At 40.3% G+C, this 22,771-nt stretch overlaps 1 protein-coding gene across 1 annotated transcript in view; it reads left to right on the top strand.

The window, feature by feature from the left end:
• Window positions 1–22,771, top strand: part of cfap61 (cilia and flagella associated protein 61) — a 177,344-nt gene that overhangs the window by 151,970 nt on the left and 2,603 nt on the right. The window contains exons 24-25 of the mRNA XM_072267103.1: window positions 3,137–3,342; window positions 17,727–17,817. Coding sequence (XP_072123204.1) covers window positions 3,137–3,342; window positions 17,727–17,817 — 297 coding nt within the window. The remainder of the gene's footprint in view (window positions 1–3,136; window positions 3,343–17,726; window positions 17,818–22,771) is intronic.

The raw sequence follows: 22,771 nt of genomic DNA, 5'->3' as shown, positions 1-22,771 counted from the left end.
TGATCCAATTTACCATATTATTACCTAGATCATTGATATAGACAACAAACAGCAATGGTCCTAGCACAGATCCTTGAAGCACACCACGAGTCACAGGCCTTCAGTCTGATAAGCAATCATCCACTACCACCATCTGTCTTCTCCCAAACAGCCAATTTCGAATCCAGTTTACAACCTCTCCATGGATACCTAGCGTCTGAACCTTCTGAACTAACCTCCCATGTGGGACCCTGTCAAAGGCCTTACTGAAGTCCATGCAGACAACATCTACAGCCTTTCCTTCGTTTACTTTCTTGGTAGCCTCCACAAAAAACTCTACAAGATTCTTTAAACACGATCTACCACACACAAAGCCATGCAAACTATCCTTAATCAGCCCTTGGCTGTCCAAATACTTGTATATCCTATCTCTCAGAACACCTTCCAATAATTTACCTACTACCGATGTCAGGCTCACCAGCCCATAATTACTTGGTTTACCTTTGGAGCCTTTTTTAAACAACGGAACGAATGAGTTACCCTCCAGTCCTCCAGCACCATACCCGTGGCATCATACCGTAAATCACAGACAGGAAAAAAACCCTATGCAACACAACAAAGACAATCCCCATACAAGGCAAAATCATTTGATCTCCTTTGATAAACAGAAAAATAAAAACCAAGGCAAATTAGAAAAAGAAACTAAAACTTTTCTCACAATCCACCCAACAAACAAAACCAGTCCTGTCAATCATTGTAATCCAAAAAGTTCGAGAGACCCTACATATTTTTTGTAAGAAATTACTTCTACGCCACCTAAATATTCATCTAGACTCTTGCTTAAGAGAATTTTCCAACACGCATGAGCTTATTTTAAAAGTTCACTATGTCTTGCAAAAAGATCCACCACAATATAGTTAACCAAGATTGATTGTATCCAATCTGTAACAGAACCATGGTTCTCTATGACCCATTTATTTAGAACAAACTGCTACTAAAACACAGTCTATCCTATCTTCAATGTAATAACTACAATCAGATTGCTATATGGTTTCATCTCTTTTATCCAATTGTGATAATTAAGAAATATCAGCTTAGAATCAGTCTGGTGGCCTTCTCATCTGCATCTTTTCCAGAGCTTCAATGCCACCCATTGGGTGAGAAGATCAGACTTGAACATAATATTCCCACTGAGGTCAAGTCAAGATTTATTAAGTTCAGAACCATAACCTATGTTGTATCCTAATTGTTCTATGAATTGCTTTACAACGTTGTTAATGTTTTTGTTGTATTTAGATCTATTCCTCCTTTCACCTGCTTTGATCCTTTACTTAAAGGATGCTTATTTTCAGATTTTATACCCCTCACAAGCAGAACACTTCATTTTTCAAAGTCATACACCATTATCCAGTCTCAACCCCAATCCTTCAAAATGCCAAGATTCAACTAAGAAAGTTGAGTGATCTTGGCAGTGGTACAAACCTAACGTTAATTTGCTGATCATGCCCAACATCAATAACTAGATAATTAAAATAAACAGTAAAGACCTTTCCTTGCCAGACTCAACTAGTAACCAAAATCCAAACGCATCCAAATCAGTCTAAAACTATTTTAAATCTGTAGTGTACCAGAAAGATTTAATTCCAGCTCAATATATTACCAACAGAAACAAAAGCTTCAGACTGGTGGAGAAGCCTTTAGTGTGATAACTTTTTGATAGCATTTTTGGAAGTTCACGTTTATAACTGAATTTCTTTCAACCACCATCTCAAAGTCAGGTTTATTGTCATAAGAAGGTACATGTATGCGCAGGTGTAATGAAAACTTACTGCAGCAGCATCATATAGCATTAGAAGCACAACATTTACAAGAAATCATAAACGTAAATTATACAAGATAGAACACAATTAGAACTGGAAATCAGGTGTAGTACAAGTGGCCGTAATCTAGGTGGCTTTTTCAAAAAATACAATCAAATTGTTAAGGTACAATCATTTTCCAGTGTAATACTGCATTTCCTAACAAACCCTCTCCAAATAATCAGATGTTGAGTCTCTAACAATCCCATGTACTATTCATTATTGGCAGCAATTTAATGGGCCTGTAGTTACTTAAGGTTCTTTATTTTACTTTAAGGCTCCTTAAATAATTTTGGAGTAATTCTAGTAACTTATCAAAAATATAATCAAGTTCCTCACACAATAGAAGTGCCATGTCATTGAAGACCACTAAGTGTCATGTTGCAATATTCTTCGATAGCAATATATGATTTCTTGATTTTCAAATATTTGATTTATGAACTTCCACCATAACTCATTGGGTAGGTCTCTTTAATTTATAGAGCTATTTTTCTCTTGAATAAATAGGAATGCACTGTACCAAAATGCTCATAAAAGATTTTGTCCAGTCTTTGCAATTTTCAAAATTTAATTTAATGAAACATTTCTCAACTTTGCAGCTGGTGAGGTCAGCTGCCAATGACACCTTACTTTGCTGCTCAACTCAGGATTGAGTCCAGGCGCTAAGCACAAATATCCTGCTCTGCAAAACCAGATGCAGCAAATACAGCACCTCAGCTTATTGTCCTGTATTAATTAATCAAATAGTTAATTAATACTCAGTAGAACCAAAAGTAGTTATTTATTAGCTAATCAACAATTAGATCTCTTCACTGCTTAAAATGTCCAAAATCTAAAGTCAGAGTGGGAAACATAAGCAAACAAATTGCAGATGCTAGAAATCCAGCAAAGATGAAATGCTGAAAAAAACACTTTTTATCACATCCTGAGGTCTTTGCTAATGCCACACATTGAAACATTCATCCCCTTGACCTTTCTCTTCAACAGCACTGATTCACCCCATCTCAAAGCTAATTTCAATCTTTATTCCACATTACCCTTCGTTGGTTTCAAAAGATTTTTTCCCTTCCTTTCAGACATTTAACCTGATGAGTGTTTCCACCACTTTCTATTTCTAGATGGAATTGTAGAATCCTAGCCTTTTATATTCGGTTTCTTTGCAATCTTTTATCTTGTCAATCTCACAACCATTCAACTAGACCACATGTGCATTTATTCCAGAAAATCAATTTCAAGTGTGCCATTCAGTGAACAAGACTGGACTGTATTGATGAATTCCTTTCTTTTTTTACACACAGGGAAGAGAACTAGTCACAGGAAGTCCAAGTACTGGGAACTACTTCCAAATCCATTTGAACCAATACAACATAGTAGACTCCATCACTTGTCTATCACTGAAACCTTTACCAGTCTCCAACTATATCTGTTTGTATGGACAACATGAACGTCTTCTTAATAGTTTGTGTTCTCGCTTCGACGAGGGACTAATTTCAGATTTGTACAGGTAAATTAGAAATAGCCTTTATATGGTTGTACACTGCAGAATCGTAAGGTATTACAGGCTGATTCTATATATTGTAAAGACTGGAGTGTGGGTTCAGGAAGCAGGAATAGCTCCCTCCTCCCACCTTCATAAGCAAATCCTAAGTTAGATGGTAACTAACTGATAAATCACCAAAGTCACTCTTTAACGTTATGACTACTTTCTTCCATAGCCTCCAGTTAAGAAACTGTTTTTCAGTAATCTTTGTTTATAAGATCTGGTTGTGTTGATGAGCTGTTATAGTACTTAGTATTTCAATCTAAGAACAATGTCACTTATTTTATGCTCTTTCAGCAAAGCTGTATAATTGGGCATTTGGCATAAGTAGTGCTATTTTTTAAAATGCATTTATCCAAAATATTGTATCTGAAAATGTCTCTTAAAAAATTAGTTTTCACTAATTCTATATGATAATAAAATATGTAGAAAAGAAGGTGTAATGCACGCATGCCTGAGGAGAGACATTTTATAGGACCTTAAGAGCCAGGAGCAGAATTAGGCCATTTGGCCCATCAAATCTGCTCTGCCATTTCATTATGGCTGATCTATTTTCCTTCTCAACCGCATTCTCCTCCCTTCTCCCTGTAACCTTTCATGCCCTGACTAATCAAGAACCTATCAACCTCTGCCTTAAATATACCCAATGACATGGCCTTTATAGCCATCTGTGGCAAGGAATTACACAGATTCACCACCCTCTGACTAAAGAAATACCTCCTCCTCTTCATTCTAAATGAATGTCCCTCTATTCCAGGGATTTCCAACCTTTCTTATGCCATGGACCCCTACAATTAACTGAGGGCTTCATGGACTGCTGGTTGGTAACCCCTTTACTATCCAGAGGCTATGCCCTCTGGTCCTAGACTCCCCCATGATAGAAACATCCTCTACACATCCACACTATCTACGCTTTTCAACATTCAATAGTTTTCAATGATATCTGCCCCTCATTCTTCTAAACTCCAGAGCCATCAAATGCTGCTCATATAATAACCCATTCATGCCTGGAATCATTCGTGTGAACCTCCTCTGAACCCTCTCCAATGTCCACACATCCTTTCTTAGACAAGGGGCTCAAAATTGCTCCCAATATTCCAAGTGCCATCTGAAGAATGCCTAATAAAGCCTCAACATTATATCTTTACTTTTATATTCTCGTCCTCTCAAAATGAATGCTAACGTTGCATTTGCCTTATTTATCACCAACTCAACCTGCAAGTTAATGTTCAGGAAATCCTGCACAAGGACTCCTAAGCTCCTTTGCATCTTGGAGCTTTGAACTTTTTGAACTTAGAAAATTGTCAACACTTTTGTTCCTTCAAAGTGCATTCCATCTGCTCATTCTCCTAAGCTATCCAAGTCCTTCTGCAACCTCCCTGCTTCCTCAACACTACCTGCCCCTTCACCTATCTTCTTAACATCTGAAAACTTGGCAAGAAGCCATCAATTCCATATGATGTAAAAAGAAGCAGTCACAACGCAGACTCAAGAAAATCTGCAGATGCTGAAATCCAAACCAACACACACAATATGCTGGAGGAACTTAGCAGGCCAGGCAGCATCTATGGAAAAGAGTAAACAGTTGATGTTTTGAGCCGAGACCCTTCATCAGGATTGGAAGGAAAGAGGACAAGTCAGATTAAGAAGGTGGGGAAGGGGAGGAAGAAGTACAAAGTGGCAGGTGATAGGTGAAACTGGGAGTGGGGAAGAGTGTGAAGCAGACATCCCACCTCTCCCGGAAGTTCCGGGAGTCTCCCGCATATTAATAGTGGCTCCCTGATGCCCGCAAATTATACACAATATCCCGGAAATCAATTTTTTTGAGAGCGAGAGAGCACGAGAGCAAGAGAGAGCGTGAGAGAGAGCGAGAGAGCGCACCATGGCAGAGTGTTCCAAAAAAAGAAAATATAAAATATACATCACCTCAGACTACCCTAAAGTGTACCCCTGCCTAATAGGGGTCAAAAATAATGACAGTGTTGCTCGCTGCATTGTTTGCAACAGTGACTTTTCTATTGCCCATGGTGGGTTAAGACTGTAAAAGACATGTTGAGGGGAGTTTAACAGGTGTCCTTCGTTCATTGGCATAGCTAACGTTATTTAAACTACCTGGCTAGCTGCTAAGGAGCTACTCTATTGCAGACATCCCACCTCTCCTGGAAGTTCTGGGAGTCTCCCGCAAATTGATGGTGCTACCTCCCTGAAATGAGTTTTTGCAGGGTGGGATGTCTGGTGAAGTAAAGAGCTGGGAAGTTGATTAGTAAAAGAGAAAAAGGGCTGGAGAGGGGGGAATCTGATAAGGTAGAAGACCATGGAAGAAAGGGAAGGAGGAGAAACACCAGAGGGAGGTGATGGGTAGGTAGGAGATGAGGTTAGAGAGGAAAACAGGAATGGAGAATGATGGGAGGGGGGCAGTTACCAGAAGTCTGAGAAATCGATGTTCATGCCATCAGGTTGGAGGGTACCCAGACAGAATAATTTCTCCTTCAGCTCTTCCCACTTCCTTCAAACCAAAGGTGTGGCTATGGGCACTCACATGGGTCCCAGCATATGCCTGCCTTTTTGTCAGCTAAGTGTAGCAACCTGAGGTTGCTCCTCCAACATGAGTGTGACCTCGTCACATCAGTAGACGAGGCCATGGACTGACATGTCAGAATTGGAATGAGGAATGAATTGAAATGGGTGGCTACCAGGAGGTCCCATTTTTTCTAATGGACAGAGCGTTTGAGCTCGGTGAAGCAGTCTCCCAATGTACGTCCGGCCTTACCAGTACACAGGAAGCCACACCGGGAGCATTGGATACAGTAGTTGACCCCAAGGGACTCGCAGGTGAAGTGTTGCCTCATCTGGTAGGACTGATTGGGGTCCTGAATGGTAGTGAGGGAAGAGGTGAAGCATTTGTTCCACTTGCAAGAATAAGTACTAGGAGGAAGATCAGCAGAGAAGGATGAGTAGACAAAGGAGTAGCATTGGGAACGATCCCTGCGGCAGGTGGAAAGTGGGGGGATGGGAAAGACGTGCTTGGCAGTGGGATCCTGTTGGAGATGGCAGAAGTTACAGAGAATTATGTGCTGAATGCGAAGGCTAGTGGAGTGGTAAGTGAGGACAAGAGGAGTCCTATCGCTGGTGTGGTGCTGGGAGGATGGGGTGAGGGCAGGTGTGCAGGTGAGGACAGCGTTGACGGTGGAGGATGGGAAGCTCTCTCCTTTGAAGAAGGAGGACATCTCAGTTCTGGAATGAAAACTCTCATCCTGAGAACAGATGCGGCAGAGACGTTGGAATTGAAAGAAGAAGATGGCATTTTTACAAGTGGCAAGGTGGAAAGAGGTATAGTCCAGGTAGCTGTGAGAATCAGTGGATTTATAAAAGATACCAGTAGACAGATTGTCTCCAGAGATGGAGACAGAGGGATTGAGAATGAGGAGGGAAATGTCAGAAATGGACCAAGTAAATTTGAAGGCAGGATGGAAGTTGGAGGCAAAGTTGATGGAATTGACGAGCTCAGCATGGGTGCAGGAAACAGCACCAATGCAGTTGTCGATGTAGTGTAGGAAGAGTTGGGGAGTGATACTGGTGTAGCCTTGAAACATGGACTGTTACACTTAGCTGACAAAAAGGCAGGCATATGCTAGGAGCTATGCAACTGTCCATAGCTACACCTTTGGTTTGAAGGAAATGGGAGGAGCTGAAGGAGAAATTATTGAGGGTGAGGACCAGTTCTGCTAGATGGAGAAAAGTGTTAGTCTCCTTACTTATTGAGTGATATTTGATCTCCACATAAAAATATCAAAATATTATTGAAAACAATCAGTGGTAGTTTTACCTCTTCCAGATCCCTGCTGATTACCAACCCATTGCATGCATGATTAACTTAATGATCTTTAATATAGAGATAAAATATCACTCATAGAGTAAGGAGAACTAATATTTTGATGGAGATATTTATCTGTATATACAAACATAGTTTGTACCCCATGCCAACTGGAAACCAACAAGGTCTCAGGAATGGATGGTATCCATGCTGAAATCTCGGTGAAGGGGAACTTCAGTTACAAATTTACAACCTCATTTCCCATGTCATTTCTGGGAAAAGAAAGACCTGCCAGGAGACAGCACTATCTTGGTACTTTCAAGAAGAATATCCAATTATGGTAACAACCAAGGCTCCTACTGTTTGTCACAGGGGAAGTTATCACAGAGTCCTCTTTAACCATTGCCTACCAGTGGTCAAAGAGCTGCTTCCTGAGTCACAGTATGGATTCTACCGAACCAATAGATTTGATTCCGAATGCACATCAACTCCAAGAGAAATGAGGGATTACTCAATACATGGTCTATTTTGACCATTTCTTGGCACAGAAATCACAATCACTCCATCAGTCAAGAGGGACTGAGGAGCACTCTTCTCAACTTACATACAGAAATTCGTTTCCATCTTTTTTCTACAATACAAGCCATGATCTTAATATGCAGTCCACAACAAATCCTGCCCCAATGTTTTCCTAAATCTTTCTTGCTACTCCTCTTGATAAGGAGCTGACCTGGAGGACAAATGGGAAATCTTTCAAGCTATATCACCCTCTGTTTGAAAATAAAAAGGAACACTCCAACTTCAGTTATCAAACTGCAGTATGCAAATAACGCTTGCACATCTGTATGTTCAAAGATGTTATTAAATAGTTCACTGAAGCATATGAATTTAGGTGTCTCTCATTTAATAACTACAAAATAAATATCCTCTACCAATTCATTCCTGTTGCATAATATATCTCCCCACCTCCTCCCACCTCCATCTTGTGGCAAAGATCCTTAACAATACAATGGTAAACACTGAGGTCCCAACACCAATCCATGGGGAGAAACAGAGAAGGCAAACATTTATGCTTATTCCCTAGTTCTTATTAGCCATCAAATCTTCCACCAACATCAATATGTTACTACCTTTAGCAGGAACTGTTAGTTTTCCACAATAATTGTTTGATACGACATTTGTCCAGAAATGTTAGTATATCCACCAGTTGTCATTTATCCACATGTTCTTTCTTCAAAAAGCTCCAGTAGAATAATCAAACTTGAATTAACTTACAGAGCCATGTTGACTTTGCCTGATTACTTTGAATTTTTAAGTGCCTTGTAACAATATCCTTAATAGTTTCTAATATTTTCTCTGTGACAGATATTAAGCTAACTGGCATGTAATTTCTTGATTTCTGTCTTCTTCCTTTTTTGACAAAACGAGTAAATTATGTTTATTTTCTTGTCTATGAAACCTAGGGTATTTTGGGAATAGAGAACTGATGCATCAATGCATGGGTCACTTTTCCTTGCAAGGAAGAGAGTGGTGTGCAAGAGAGTATCATGCATGTGGTTGGATAATGCGTCTTCATTAAAGATAAAGAATATACATCAGGATTGATGGTACTTAAGACTGTCAGGCACAGATTTTGGAGGTTGTTGTTTGGTAGATTATAGGATTGGGGTGCATATTCCATAACTGATGCTAGTCTTTCAAATGAAGGGATACAACATTTGAAAGTACATTTACTGACCTTAACCATGAGGATAAAGTTATGTAAGTTCCGGTGGCACTGTGGCACTGCATTAATGTCAATGGGACCTGAGACCTGGCATCAGTTGCTTAAGGACAAGTCCTTTACTTGGTATTTCTTCCACCAAACCCTCCATTAATAAACCATAGAGCCAGGCCACTCACTACTGAAGGCCAGCCAGTAACTGCAGTTGCCCCATTGCATATTTTCCCAAAAGCCTTCCCAGTAGCTCTTAATATTAATTGTTAAAATCACAATGACTTTAGATGTTGTACATCTCATTAAAAAATGAATGCAGAAGGAATATTGATATATCTTTGTTTAGAGGAGAATTTAGCATAATATTTTCTCATATATTTCCTTTAATATCAATGTTACCAAAATATTCTGCATTTTTGATAAGAATTTAAGGAGATAAAGCTCAAAAGAGAAAAGAAATCTCGCCAATCCATGAGCTAAGGATCCTGGAGCGGACAGAAATCATTGTGGGATTCTATGTGCATAGTGATACAGAGCTAAGATTAAATTATCTAGATCAGCTCATTTACAATTCATCTATAAGGAGTTTCCCTAGTGATTAGGCCACATGATGGAACACGTTTCAAACAAAACAAATACTATATATACCAAAATTACATGGGAAAACTGGAACAACAAAACATTGACAGATAAAAGAAATACTAATCAATTGCTCATTGTGAATGGAAAACCATGATTGTCTTAATATACCTACATCAGACATCCCACCCTGCAAAAACTCATTTCAGGGAGGTACCACCATCAATTTGCAGGAGCTCCTGGAACTTCTGGGAGAGGTGGGATGTCTGTAATAGAGCAGCTAGCCAGCTAGTTTAAATAATGTTAGCTATGCTAATGAACAAATGACACCTGTTAAACTCACCTCAACATGTCTTTTACAGTCTTAACCCACCATGGGCAATAGAAAAGTCACTGTTGCAAACAGTGCAGTGAGCAACACTGTCATTATTTTTGACCCCTATTAGGCAGGGGTACACTTTAGTGTAGTCTCGGGTGAACTGCTTTTTATATTTTCCTTTTTTGAAACACTCTGCCATGGCGGTGCAGGACACTAAATAGAACTGATGGAGAGACAGAGGTCAACTGTAAGGCCTGCCCACAGAGAAAACTGACAGGTCTACTTCGCATAACGAGAGATCAATCAGGATGCCCACTCCCACTCCTGCTCTCCCTCTCATTTCCGGGATATTGTATATAACTTGCGGGCATCAGGGAGCTGCTATTAATATGCGGGAGACTCCCAGAACTTCCGGGAGAGGTGGGATGTCGCTACATGATCTAATTCCTCCTTAGTCCAGCGAACAATAGGTCCTTCTGCAGGGCCCAAATAACAACTATAATCTTCTGACATACTACTTTCCTCTGTGAGAAATGCCACTTTCCCTGTGTTGGGTACTGCTTCCTACAAGCAGCTATCCCATTCACCACAACCTACCTTCCACTAGTCACAGCTGCAGATCCCACTAATTGCCAAGCCTTCTGCTCCTGTTCCTTTGATTATTCATTCATCCAAACTAAGGCTGTAATGACACCACCTGTAACAAATAAATAAACCACAGGAAAGAGTACGGAAGGCAAAGAAGTTCTAAAGTAGACATGGTTTGGAAGCTGGAAATTTTCCTGGACAGTTCAGGTAGCACAAAAAGCACACTGATGATACAATTCCAAATAAATTCTGGAGTAACCATCAGACACCACACCCAAAAAATTTTTTACAGTTGGGATGTGGACTGGGCAAGACATGATTTCACAAAGTATGGTGCTGAGTTCCAAAGTATGCGTCAGAACCCCAATCTGCACAAATTCTCTCCTTGTTTCAAGAAGTCTCAAAAAGTTATGGTTAGAATTGGAATGCATCAGGAACACAATAGTACACATTTCACCATAGATTTACTCACTGGTTCCCACCCAATAAAGTCATAGAATCAAAGAATCATACAGTTCCGCTCACCATGTGTACATCAACTATCAAGTTAAAAACCTAGACTAATTCCATTTACCATCGCAGTTGGTTCATAGCCTCCCATGCTTTAACATTTCAAGTGCTTGTCTAGATACATCTTAAACATTGCAGTATTACTTGCCTCATCCATCCACTCAGGCAATGCACACTAGATTCCAACCTCCTTCTGAGTGAGAACAAATGCTGCTTTAGGTCCACTCAATCTATTACATGGTACATTAAATCTACACTCTCCAGTTTTAGACACCATTGTTATGTTAAAAGGTTTCCTATCTGTACTTCAAAATTTTGAATACCTTTATCTTTCCAGCCTTTTCAACTCCAAGGAAATTTCTTATAGTTCTCCTCATTCCTCACAATATTTAGGTAAATCTCCTATGAACACTTTCCAGTACAATCACACCCTTCTTATAGTATGGCAACTTGAAATATGCACAGTACTACAGCTGTGTCCTAACCAGTGCTCTACCATTACCTCCAGACTAATGGAGGTAGGAATCAACACCATACTTTGTGAAATCAGTGCATTGACTACTGAAGGCAGGAATCCCAAATATTTTCCTTTCCACCTTATCTATGTGTGCTAACACCTTCAGTAATCATTGGGTTTGTATATTAAGATCCTTCTATTCCTCAATATTCCCTAGTGTCCTAAAATCTCATTTTACAAGACCTATCCTTGGTAGTCCTGCCAAAATGCATCACCTCTCACTTAACAGGATTAAATTCCATCTGCCATTGTTCTTCCCACTTAGCCAATTGATCAATATCATGCTTATATAGATAGATTGTATATCCATATGGTGGTGCTAGGCAGAGGAGTGTCTGTACATAAGGTGACTGAAGGGAAAATGATAAAGTAGTGGTAGTTGGGGGGTGTAAATGGCTGGGTTAGTGGGTGGAAATGTTGATCAGCTTGGGGAAAGTAACTGCTTTTGAGTCTGGTGGTCCTGGCATGGATGCTACGTAGCCTCCTCCCTGACGGAAGTGGGTCAAAGAGCCCATGAGAAGGAAAGGGTGGGATCCTTCATGATGTTACTGGCCCTTTTCTGTATATATGTTCTTGCTAGCAGATAGACTGGTGCTGGTGATGTGTTGAGCAGTTTTGATTGCCCATTGTAGAACCTTCCTGTCCCTTGCAGTGCAGTTTCCGTACCACACAGTGATGCAGTTGGTTAGGATGCTCTCTACCGCTCATCAGTAGAATGACATGAGTATAGATGTTCGTAGTCTAGCTCTCATCAGCTTGCTCAGAAAATAGAAGTGTTGGTGAGCTTTCCTGATTGTGTATAATGTGTTCTAGGACCACGAGAGGTTGTGGGAGATGTGCACTCGCAGAGTTTGAATCTGCTCACAGTTTCCACTGCCATCACACCAATGTAAAGAGGGATGTGAGTTCGCTAAAGTCAATAACTATCTTCCTTGTCTTGTTAATATTGAAGGAGAGGTTATTGATTAGCACCAGACTTCGAGCTCTTCCACCTCCTCTCTGTAGGCTGTATCATCATTGTTGGTGATGTGTCCCATCACTATTGTGTCATTGGCGAGCTTGACAATATGATTACTTGGGTGTTTGGCCATGCACTCATGTATAAGCAGAATGTACAACAATGGCTCAGCACACAGCCTGGGGGGCAGGGGGAGGGAGGGAAGGGGGCATGTGTGTTGGGGATGATGGGGAGGGAGGACCTGGCTGTCTGAGGTCTGTTGGTTAGAAAGTCTAACACCCGATTGTGCAGTGGAGTATTTAGACCAAAGAGTAGGAGTTTTCTCATCAAGGTCAGTGGAACAATAGTGTCGAATGCTGGACTGAAATCCAGAAACATCATTCTGACATAACTGTCCTCATTTTTAGGTGTGTCAGGGAAGGTGTCTATGAATGCACCACTGCCAATTTTCATGTTATCTGCAATCTTACCAAGCTTACCTCCTATGTTTAAATTCAAATTGTTAATGTATATAAGAAATAGTAAGGCTCCCTGCACCAATTTGTAATGTACCACTGATCACAGACTGCCAATCACAAACACAGTACTCCACTATCACCCTCTGCCTCCTATAACCAGCCAATATTGGACCTAATTTGCCAACTTGTCTTGGATCTTTAATTTTTTTACATTAGTTTTCAGATTCAGGCTTAATATCACTGGCATATGTTGTGAAATGTGTTGTTTTGTGGCAGCAATACATAGCAATTCATTGTAAAAAAAAACTATAATTTACAACAAGAAATGTATATCAAAATTTAATTAAGTATGCAAAAAGAGGAAGAAAAAAATGAGGTAGTATACATGGGTTCATTGTCCATTTAGGAATCTGACAGTGAGGGGAAATGTTGCCTTCAGACTTCTGTACCTCCTTCTTCACTCCTAATGAAATATAGCCACTGTCATGCCTTCTTTGTAATTGCATCAATACGTTGGGCCCAGGATAGATCTCCAGAGATGTTGACACCCAGCAATTTGAAACTGCTCACTCTTTGTACTGCTGATCCATTGATGAGGACTGGTGTGTGTTCCCTCGACTTCCCCTTCCTGAAGCCCACAATCAGTCCTTTGGTTTTACTGATATTGAGTGCAAGGTTCCACATGTGGCCATTACTCGTCTATGTAGACTGCATCAGCTGCACTCCCATCATCAATATATTTTGTTATCTTTTTTAAAAAGCTCATTCAAATTGGTTTGGTAGGATCACCTCCCAACGAGGACATACTGATTATTTTTGATTAATCTTTACATTCCCAAATATTAAATGTCAATGTTTTTGATGCATTGCCTTCATAAATCAGCTGTGATAAATTGAGCCTCAGCTGTGGCAGCGTGTTTGTGTCCTTGAGCAAGGCACTTAACCACACATTGTTCTAGTGTCTGTGTGAGGAGTGGCGCCCCACACAGACTTCCAATCTGCGCCTTGTAAGGCATGAAAATGCCCGACGCAGGCCTCTCCTGGTCTGAGTCGACGTTCCCTCCCCTCTCCGCCCCCCCGTCCTTCATAAATCAGAGTATTAAGTACAGGAGTGGGGATGTTACGCTGAAGTTGCAATTAAGACATCAGCGAGGCCAAATTTGGAGTATTGTGTACAATTCTGGTCACCTACCCACAGGAAAGATATCAATAAGATTGAAAGAGTACAGAGAAAATTTACAAACATGTTCCCTGGACTTGAGGACCTGAGTTATAGGGAAAGATTAAATGGGTTAGGATTTTACTCCCGAGAGCACAGATGAAGGAGGAGAGATTTGATAGAGGTATACAAAATTATGAGCGGTATAGATAGCATAAATGCAAACAGGCTTTTTCCGCTAGGGTTAGGTGAGACTAGACTTAGAAGTCAAAGGTTAAGGGCAAAAGGTGAAATATTTCAGACAAACTTGAGGGGAAAGTTCTTCACTCAGAGGGTGGTACGAATTGGAACAAGCTGCCAGCAGAAGTGGTGGATTCAAGTTTGATTGCAATATTTAAGAGAAGTTTCTATAAGTATAAGGATGGGAAGGATATGGAGGGCTATGGTCCAGGTGTAGATCAATGGGGAAAGGCAGAATTAACAGTTTGGGACAAATTAGATGGGCTGAAGGCCTCTTCCTGGGCTGTAGTGGTCTATTACTCTATTGACCAAAGAGTTAAAATTTCAATAGAATCAGCACAGCATTAGTTTTTGTTTTGATCCATATTTTTAAAAATTTTTTTGATTTTGTGTGTTTTATTAAAACTTGATTATGAAAGTGCTGCACCCTATTGAGCAACATCCTAATGTTAGCATTAATCTACACAAAATCACTAAAAATGTAACAACATGAAAGTGCTTTCAACATTGTGAGTAGAGCTGACACAGACCTCATCTTCTGCCATTGATTATATTGCTGTCAGTTACCAGGACCCATACAAGTAAAGACCTATGATTTACTCTTCCACTGAGGGAACTAGTTTTAATAATAGTAGGAAACAAATCTGTATTTCTTGAGCCTGTGTAAAGGCAGAATCCAGAGTTGGTTGATGTAAACTGTCCTGTCCAAAAGTGATTTGAAAAACACAGATAACTCTCTGTCAATACTAAAATATGCAAATAAACAATACCTAATTTGTAGTGCAACTGTTTCCCTTCAGGCAGTCATAGAAACAGAATTTTACTGTTCCAAGCAATCTTCTTGTTTTAGGAACATCTTGGTCTTCACAGTGCAGTTTGGCTCCAGTTGAATAAAGCAGTGAAGCTGGTTCAGTGTATTTGGTGCAGCAAATGGTGATTTGAGCTAGGGTAGCATCAAAACTGTTGTTGGCCGTGCACTCTTGGGTTGAGAAGATATCATCTAGGTTTCTCACTGTTGTCTAGTAGCCATTGGTCTTATTTGGAAATGGAAGCATCTCATTATCACAGAATGCCATCCTGGAATCTCAGATTTAAGTGTAATACAAGTCCCAGTCTAATAAACAACTGCTGTCAAACTTACAGTAGGATTTTGTCAGAATGGTGACAATTTTTCATCCCATACTACAACTAATTTGCATCATGGATATTTTAAGCAAAATAATTGCTGCTTTACTACTTTATCACAGTAATATAAGCACAGCTTTCTCATGTTTACCTCCTGTGATCTTAACACAGCCCGTTTGTTTGATTGCAGAGCAGTGATATGCCGTTTTCCCCGCAGTATTATTAGCATAGCTCTGAGAACACCCTGAGCAGTTGACTTTTATGTAAATGTCACATTTTGGTAAGCTGTATGTCCTGGGCCTTTATTCCTCAGGGATAGACCACATTACTACTTTTCCTCTCAGCTGTGCTCAACCCATTACTGGAATCTCTAATATTAACAGTGAGGATATGAATATTAATCTTTTATGGATTCCATTAAGTGCTCAAAGATATTAACAGTTAAGAAAAATAAGCACGCATTTACATAGCATTTTTAATGTAGGAGATTACTCATGGATATATCATAACACTGAAATTAAATAAAAATTGGCATAAGACCAAAAAGGAAATGGGCACAATTAACAGGCATTCTTATCACCTTTCTTGACCACTGGGCTGTTTGAATTTTCAGCCCAATAGGCATTTTGATGTAACCACAGTGGTAACATAGGAAATACACAGCTAGCTTCCAGAAACAGTAACGGGATAATAACCAGATAAGTAGTTTTTATTGTGATGTTGACTGAGATAAAAATATTAGTCAGTGGAAAAAGTCTATATCCTCCACACACCATCAAGTTCAGCAACAGTTATTATTCTCAACCATCAGGCTCCTGAACCAGTGTGGATAACTTCAGTCACCTCAACACCGAACTGATTCCACAAACTACAGACTCACTTTCAAGGACTCTATAACTCATCTTCTCAATACTTATTTGTTTGTATTTGTATAGTTTGTCTTATGCACATTGGTTGTTTGTCCATCTTTCTGTGTAGTTTTTAAAATTTATTTTCTTGTGTTTCTTTGTATGTACTGTGAATAAATTTATTTTGAAATTTGAACTTTGCTTTGGCCTTTTTTCAGACATTAATGTTTAATACTGAATAAATTGTAATACTTCAGATGGTTCTTATATTGTTATCAAATGAACACTAGCATGTTTAGTGATGTTTTAGAGGTTACCCTTGTACAGTGTTCACTTGAAAAATGTAGTTTAAAAATTCATGCAATTATTTTCATCTGTTAGGTTAATTTTAGCCTTCTGCTAAGTTGAACATTGAAAATTTGAAACATAATTTAAATTTACATTGTTTTAAATAACCAAAAGCTGCTTTGCAGACAGTATTTGCATACTAACTTTTAGAATTTAAGATGAAATCTTATTGAGCAGTTGCACTTATTCTAATAAACAAACCTACAGGTTTCTTCACCTTCTTTCCAAAAAAGCGTCAAATTATTTGACAATAATAAGTAAATGTTTTAGGATTATGAGTTTTAATTGATTTCCTTAAAGTACTAATGGTTCCAATGATTATTAGACTGAAATATGTTCCACTAAATTATTTTTAAACGGAATCTATGACCTTCACACATTTCCTGCTATTACCCCAATATTGTGATTGCCATACAAACATGCAAAATGACAAAAGGAAAAGAAACAACTGGTCCATTGAGACATTCCCATTACAATCATGCTGGAATTAAATATTGCGGCCATCACTACCCATTTCCATGGACAGTCACAGAGTCTGCTGGGAGAGACTTAAAATTTAAAATCCCCTACACAAATTCGATGAAGTAAAATAAAATTGGAGAAACCAAGGGGTAATTAACATGAACGTTAGTTGACAATAGTGAATCTTGATCCTCTTCCTTGTTAATTCCAAGCAGGTTTCAATCTCAAAGTTCTGATGACTATTTTAGGTTGTGCATTAGTACTTATGTTAATTAGTCATTTTATGATTATTTTAATCTATGCCAAACTACACTAATACAACACTACAAATTGCCAGTAACTAAGAATGGTAACACTATTATCTAAGTAATAAAATGTTAAATCTGTCTCTGTGATCACATAACACTGATAATTTCTCAAACCACTAACTTACTACTAACTGCATGAAGTAATAAGGAATTAATTGTTTTGATGAACCCAAGTCTTAATAGGGATAATAAAATGATAATTTTGCTATTATACAAAATCACCTTGTTGCTTTGAATCTTTATTAAACTGATTATTGATGCTGGCAGCAAAAGATTAAGCAGACTATTCTCGAGGACATAATAGTAACAAAGTCAGTTTTCATTAATTAATTAACAAAAGGTAGGTAATGGGTATTAGTGTCCAGAAAGTGGCTGAATAATTTTTTTCCTATTTTCAGTTATTTTAAGAAGCCATGGGCCCTCTGTATCTATCATGATCGTTTCATGGATTTCAAGCAAGAAGTGCGACAGTTAGTGGAATCTGAAAAGGTATCTCATACTTTTGTTAGTTATTATAGTTTATAGACATCTACACTCACCCCATCTTTGCACTGCCTTAACAACAAAAGAGTTTCCCTTGTCCTCACCTACCACTCCATGAGTTTCCACATCCAACACATTCTCCGCAACTTCTGCCATTTTCATCAGGACCCTACCACTAAACACATCTTTACCTCAAACCACCATCCCACCACTCTCCGCTATCTGCAGGGATGGCTTACTTAGTGATTCCCTTGTCCATTTGTCCCTCTCCACTATCTCCCTCCTGGGACTTATACTGCAAACGGAAGAAGTGCTACACCTGCCCACTCACCTCCTCCCTCACTGCCATTTAGGATCTCAAACAGTTCTTCCAGGTGAGGCAACGAATCTGTTGGGGTCGTCTGCTGAATCCAGTGCTCCCCATTTGGCCTCCGCTACATTGGTGAGATCCGGTATAGACTGAGGGACCGCTTTGTTGAGCACCTTCACTCCATCACAAAAAGCAGGATTTCCTGGGATAGCCATCCATTTTAATTCCAATCCCCATTCCCATTCCGACATACGGTCCATGACCTCCTCCTCTGTCACATTGAAGCCACTCTCAGTTTGGAAGAGCAACACCTCAGATTCCATCTAGGTAGCCTCCAACCTGGTGGTATGAATATTGATTTCTCCAACTTCTGGTAATATTTTCCCCCCACCTTCCCTCTTCTTCAATTCCCCACTTTGGCCACCCACTTATCCCTCCTCACCTGCCTATCACCAACTGCTAGTAGCCCTCCTCCCCTTTCACCCAAGGTCCACTCTCCTCTCCTATCAGATTCTTACTTCTCTAGCCCTCTACCTTTTCCAACTATCACCTCCCAGCTTCTTACTTCATCCCCCCTCCCCCTGGCTTCACACATCACCTTCTAGCTTGTACTCTCCACTCTCCCCCCCCCCACCACCCCCGTTGAAGTCTTATTCTGGCTTCTTCCTCCTTCATTTCTAGTCCTGATGAAGGATTTCAGCCTGAAATGTCACTGTTTATTCATTACCATGGGTGCTGCCTGACCTGTTGAGTTCCTCCAGCATGCTGTGTGTGTTGCTCTGGATTTCTTGCATTTGCAGAATCTGTTGTGTTTACTCTTTTGTTTTGAATGTGAAAATATATGTTCATGGAAATTTTGATATGCAATAATATTTCAAGCTCTTAAACACGGGTGAAGTCTTCATTTAAAAATATTAAGGAAAGCCAGAGGATCCCTTTTAAATCTTGCAAGCTTTCCTTACTACAGTTCAACTGTGCATGGGTCCTAACAGGCCATTTTGCTACTCCTAATGTAGAATCACTTCATTTTTTTGTCCCAGTAACCCTCCCTCTTTCTACTTTCCCAGTGCTTTACATTGAACTTCAAAGATACACTGGTCAATCTGAAGTGTTCACATTAAATGGTCTGTGATTTCATTCATATCGTAACCCCGCAGCCTCACATCAATGTGTCCCTACCTTAAAGTCAAAATAACACAAACTTTGAGTGGTGTATTTGAGTGTTGTCCCTCATTCTTTTGTCACTGTGTGGTTCTACACATATCAGTAACTTTATACTACCTCATGTAAAATGAAATTATTTGTGGTTGGTTTAGTAGTGAGTATAATTATGCTTTTGATAATGAACAGCAAGGTGAACACTGCTGGGAAGAAAGGCTTGAATTGGTGAGAGACAGAAATCATAGGCCTCTAGCACTGACAGAGGTTATAGAGACAAGGGAGGAGCATTCAAATGTAGAGTTCACTTTAAATTACATAACTAAGGCTTTAAAAAGGCAGAACATTTTCTATCAAACCATACGAATTTAAGGCCATTGTTTTCTTTTGGACTATGTAGGCAGTATTCTAGACATGACCATCCTTAGTAAAACCAAGATTGATTGCTCCTTCCTAATTGCCCAAATGGTGGCAGTGAGTTGCTTTCTTAAACTGCAGTCTATTACATTTTCACAGTGTCTCAAAAGTACAATTAAATTGAGATTAACTTGGCAAGTATTCGTGCTGTTCAGAATGCCAAACTGACCTGTATATTACAAAGGCCAGATGTCATCTGTTAGAACCCTCTGCATCTCTTTCTCTAGAGCACAACCCCACCATTCAACATCAATCCATAGTCTCCCAATCAGAATTGAAGCTCATTTCCTCAGGAGAGTTTCCCTTCAAAGCTTCCAGCTTTATTGTCTTCACCCCAGTCTGCTTCTCTCTCCTACACAAGATGCACAAGAGGTACTGTCTTGACCAACTCATTGATTCAGCCTGCTATTACCCACCAAATTTACTTCTATCTTGGCTCCCAACAATGAGCAGAATAGCACCCCTGGAGATTCGTAGGAGAGTAGCTTCAGCAAAATTTTACAAGTGTATCCAAAATATGCCCAACAACATTCCAGTTCATAAACTTATCGAAAATGCTCCTCCAACTTCCCAACTCAAATCCCGAAAATCTTCCTGCAGCTTGAAAAACCTCGATTCCTATGACAAACACACTGAATGATACCAATCCTGGCACACCAGCACACCGTCTGGCAGAGGTATGATCGACAACCCCACCTTGCTCCTCCCAGGCTTTACTGCAGCTAGCAGAAAAAACTGGGCAGCCACAAACAGACTCAGAAGTCGACAAGCCAAAGCAGTGCAAACACTACACCAATGGAGTATCCTACAAACCCCAGCTTGCCCCTGTGGTGCCCAAACCTAGGATGTGCTCCACCTAGTCTAAACAAGCCCTCTTACCAAGAGCCAAGATGACTTTGCCATAGTCCATCGATGTGGCCACAAGCTGGAGGAATGGCTTGACAAAAACAATTAGAAGTGTGAAGAGAAAAACACCTGCCATATGAAACAACAACTTCCTTCCTTCTTGATAATATTCTTTCTACTCCAACGTAGTCTCTTCCCACATACGTCCAAGACTTCTAGAAACATAGAAAACCTACAGCACAATACAGGCTCTTTGGCCCACAAAGCTGTGCCGAACATGTCCTTCCCTGAGAAATTACCTAGGGTTACCCATAGCCCTCTATTTTTCTGAGCTTCATATACCTGTCCAGGAGTCTCTTAAAAGACCCTATTGTATCCACCTCCACCACCGTCGCCGGCAACCCATTCCATGCACTCACCACTCTCTGACATCTGTTCTGTACGTACTTCCAAGCACCTTAAAACTGTGCCCTCTCATGCTAGCCATTTCAGCCCTGAGAAAATGCCTCTGACTATCCACATGATCAATGCCTCTCATCATCTTATACACCTCTAACAGGTCATCTCTCATCCTCCGTCGCTTCAAGGAAAAAAGGCCGAGTTCACTCAACCTATTTTCATAAGGCATGCTCCCCAATCCGGGCAACATCCTTGTAATTCTCCTCTGCACCCTATGGTTTCCACATCCTTCCTGTAGTGAGGCGACCAGAACTGAGCACAGTATTCCAAGTGGGGTCTGACCAGGGTCCGATATAGCTGCAAAATGACCTTCCAGGTGATTTAGCAGTTCATTTGCATTTCTTCCAATTTAATATACCACATTTGGCATTCACAATGTGCTCCCCATGGTATTTGAAGAAACCAAGTGCAAATCAGGTGACTGCTTTGTAGAGAACCTATACTGAGTTACCATGGTGCCTTCAAATTTCCTCTTGCATGTCACTTTAATTCCCCATTTCACTCCCATATGAATCTATCTTTTGGTGGCTTCTTGCATTGTTTATAGAGGCCAAATTCAAGTTTGAACAGCACATCATCTTCCTTCTGGTAATATTGCAGCCTTCCTGAATCAATTTCAGGTTACTTGCTTTTTTCTGTCTGCATCAGAATGGGCTAGGTCATCCATCTGTAATATTGACTTAGTCTCTTCTCCATTAGCACAGCTTACAAACCTGCATTTCACAACTCTGACACTCTTTTATCTGTGTTTTTACTCCCTAACCACCTTCAATTCATAACTTTCATGAACAAAGTATAATCCCTTTCCCTCCCTAACTGCCCCCATAATCAATAAATCTGATGACATCATTTATAGGTAAACCCAGGTCTCACCCTGTCACAGATATTTTGTTTCTCCTATCAATCACTCCCCTCATCTTTCCTGCAGCTAGATATTACAGCTATTAGCTTGTTTTGGCACCATTCCCAGTTCCAAATGCCTTCAATAGTTCAATTTAATATCACATAATGTATAACATGTACAACGTGAAATTCTTGTTCTTCACAGACATCCACAGAAAACAGATGAATGCCTTAAAGAGTAGGAATGGGAAGTGGAATTAAAATGGGTGGCCACTGGGAGATCCTGCTTTTTCTGGCGGATAGAGCATAGGAGCTCACGCAGCTGTCTCCTAATCTACATCAGGTCACCAATATATAGGAGGCCACACCAGGAGCACTGGATACAGTAGATGACCCCAACAGACTTGCATGTGATTTTTTGTCTCACTTGGAAGGACTGTTTGGGGCCCTGAATGGTAGTGAGAGAGGAGGTGAAGGGGCAGGTGTAGCACTTGTTAAGTTTGCAAGGATAAGTGCCAGGAGGGAGATCAGTGGGAAGGGATGAATGGAGAAGGGAGTCACGTCGGGAGCAATCCCTGCAGAAAGCAGTAAGTGGGGTGGGGGGGGGGGGGAGGAAGGAAAGATGTGCTTGGTGGTGGGATCCCATTGGAAATGGCTTCCAACATGGCCTCCTCTACCATCGCGATGAGGCCATACTCAGGTTGGAGGAGCAATACCTTATATTCTGTCTGGGTAACCGCCAACCTGATAGCATGAACATTGATTTCTTGAACTTCTGGTAATGCCCCACCCCTCCCCCATTCTCAATTTCCTCTCTCACCTTATCTCCTTACCTACCCATCACCTCCCTGTGGTGCTCCTCCCTTTTTTCTTTCTTCCATGGCCTTCTGTCCTCTCCTATCAGATACCCCCTTCTTCAGCCCTGAA

Source organism: Mobula birostris, chromosome 8, assembly GCF_030028105.1.
Source record: "Mobula birostris isolate sMobBir1 chromosome 8, sMobBir1.hap1, whole genome shotgun sequence".
Taxonomy (NCBI): domain Eukaryota; kingdom Metazoa; phylum Chordata; class Chondrichthyes; order Myliobatiformes; family Myliobatidae; genus Mobula; species Mobula birostris.
This window is presented reverse-complemented; position numbering and strand designations above follow the sequence as displayed.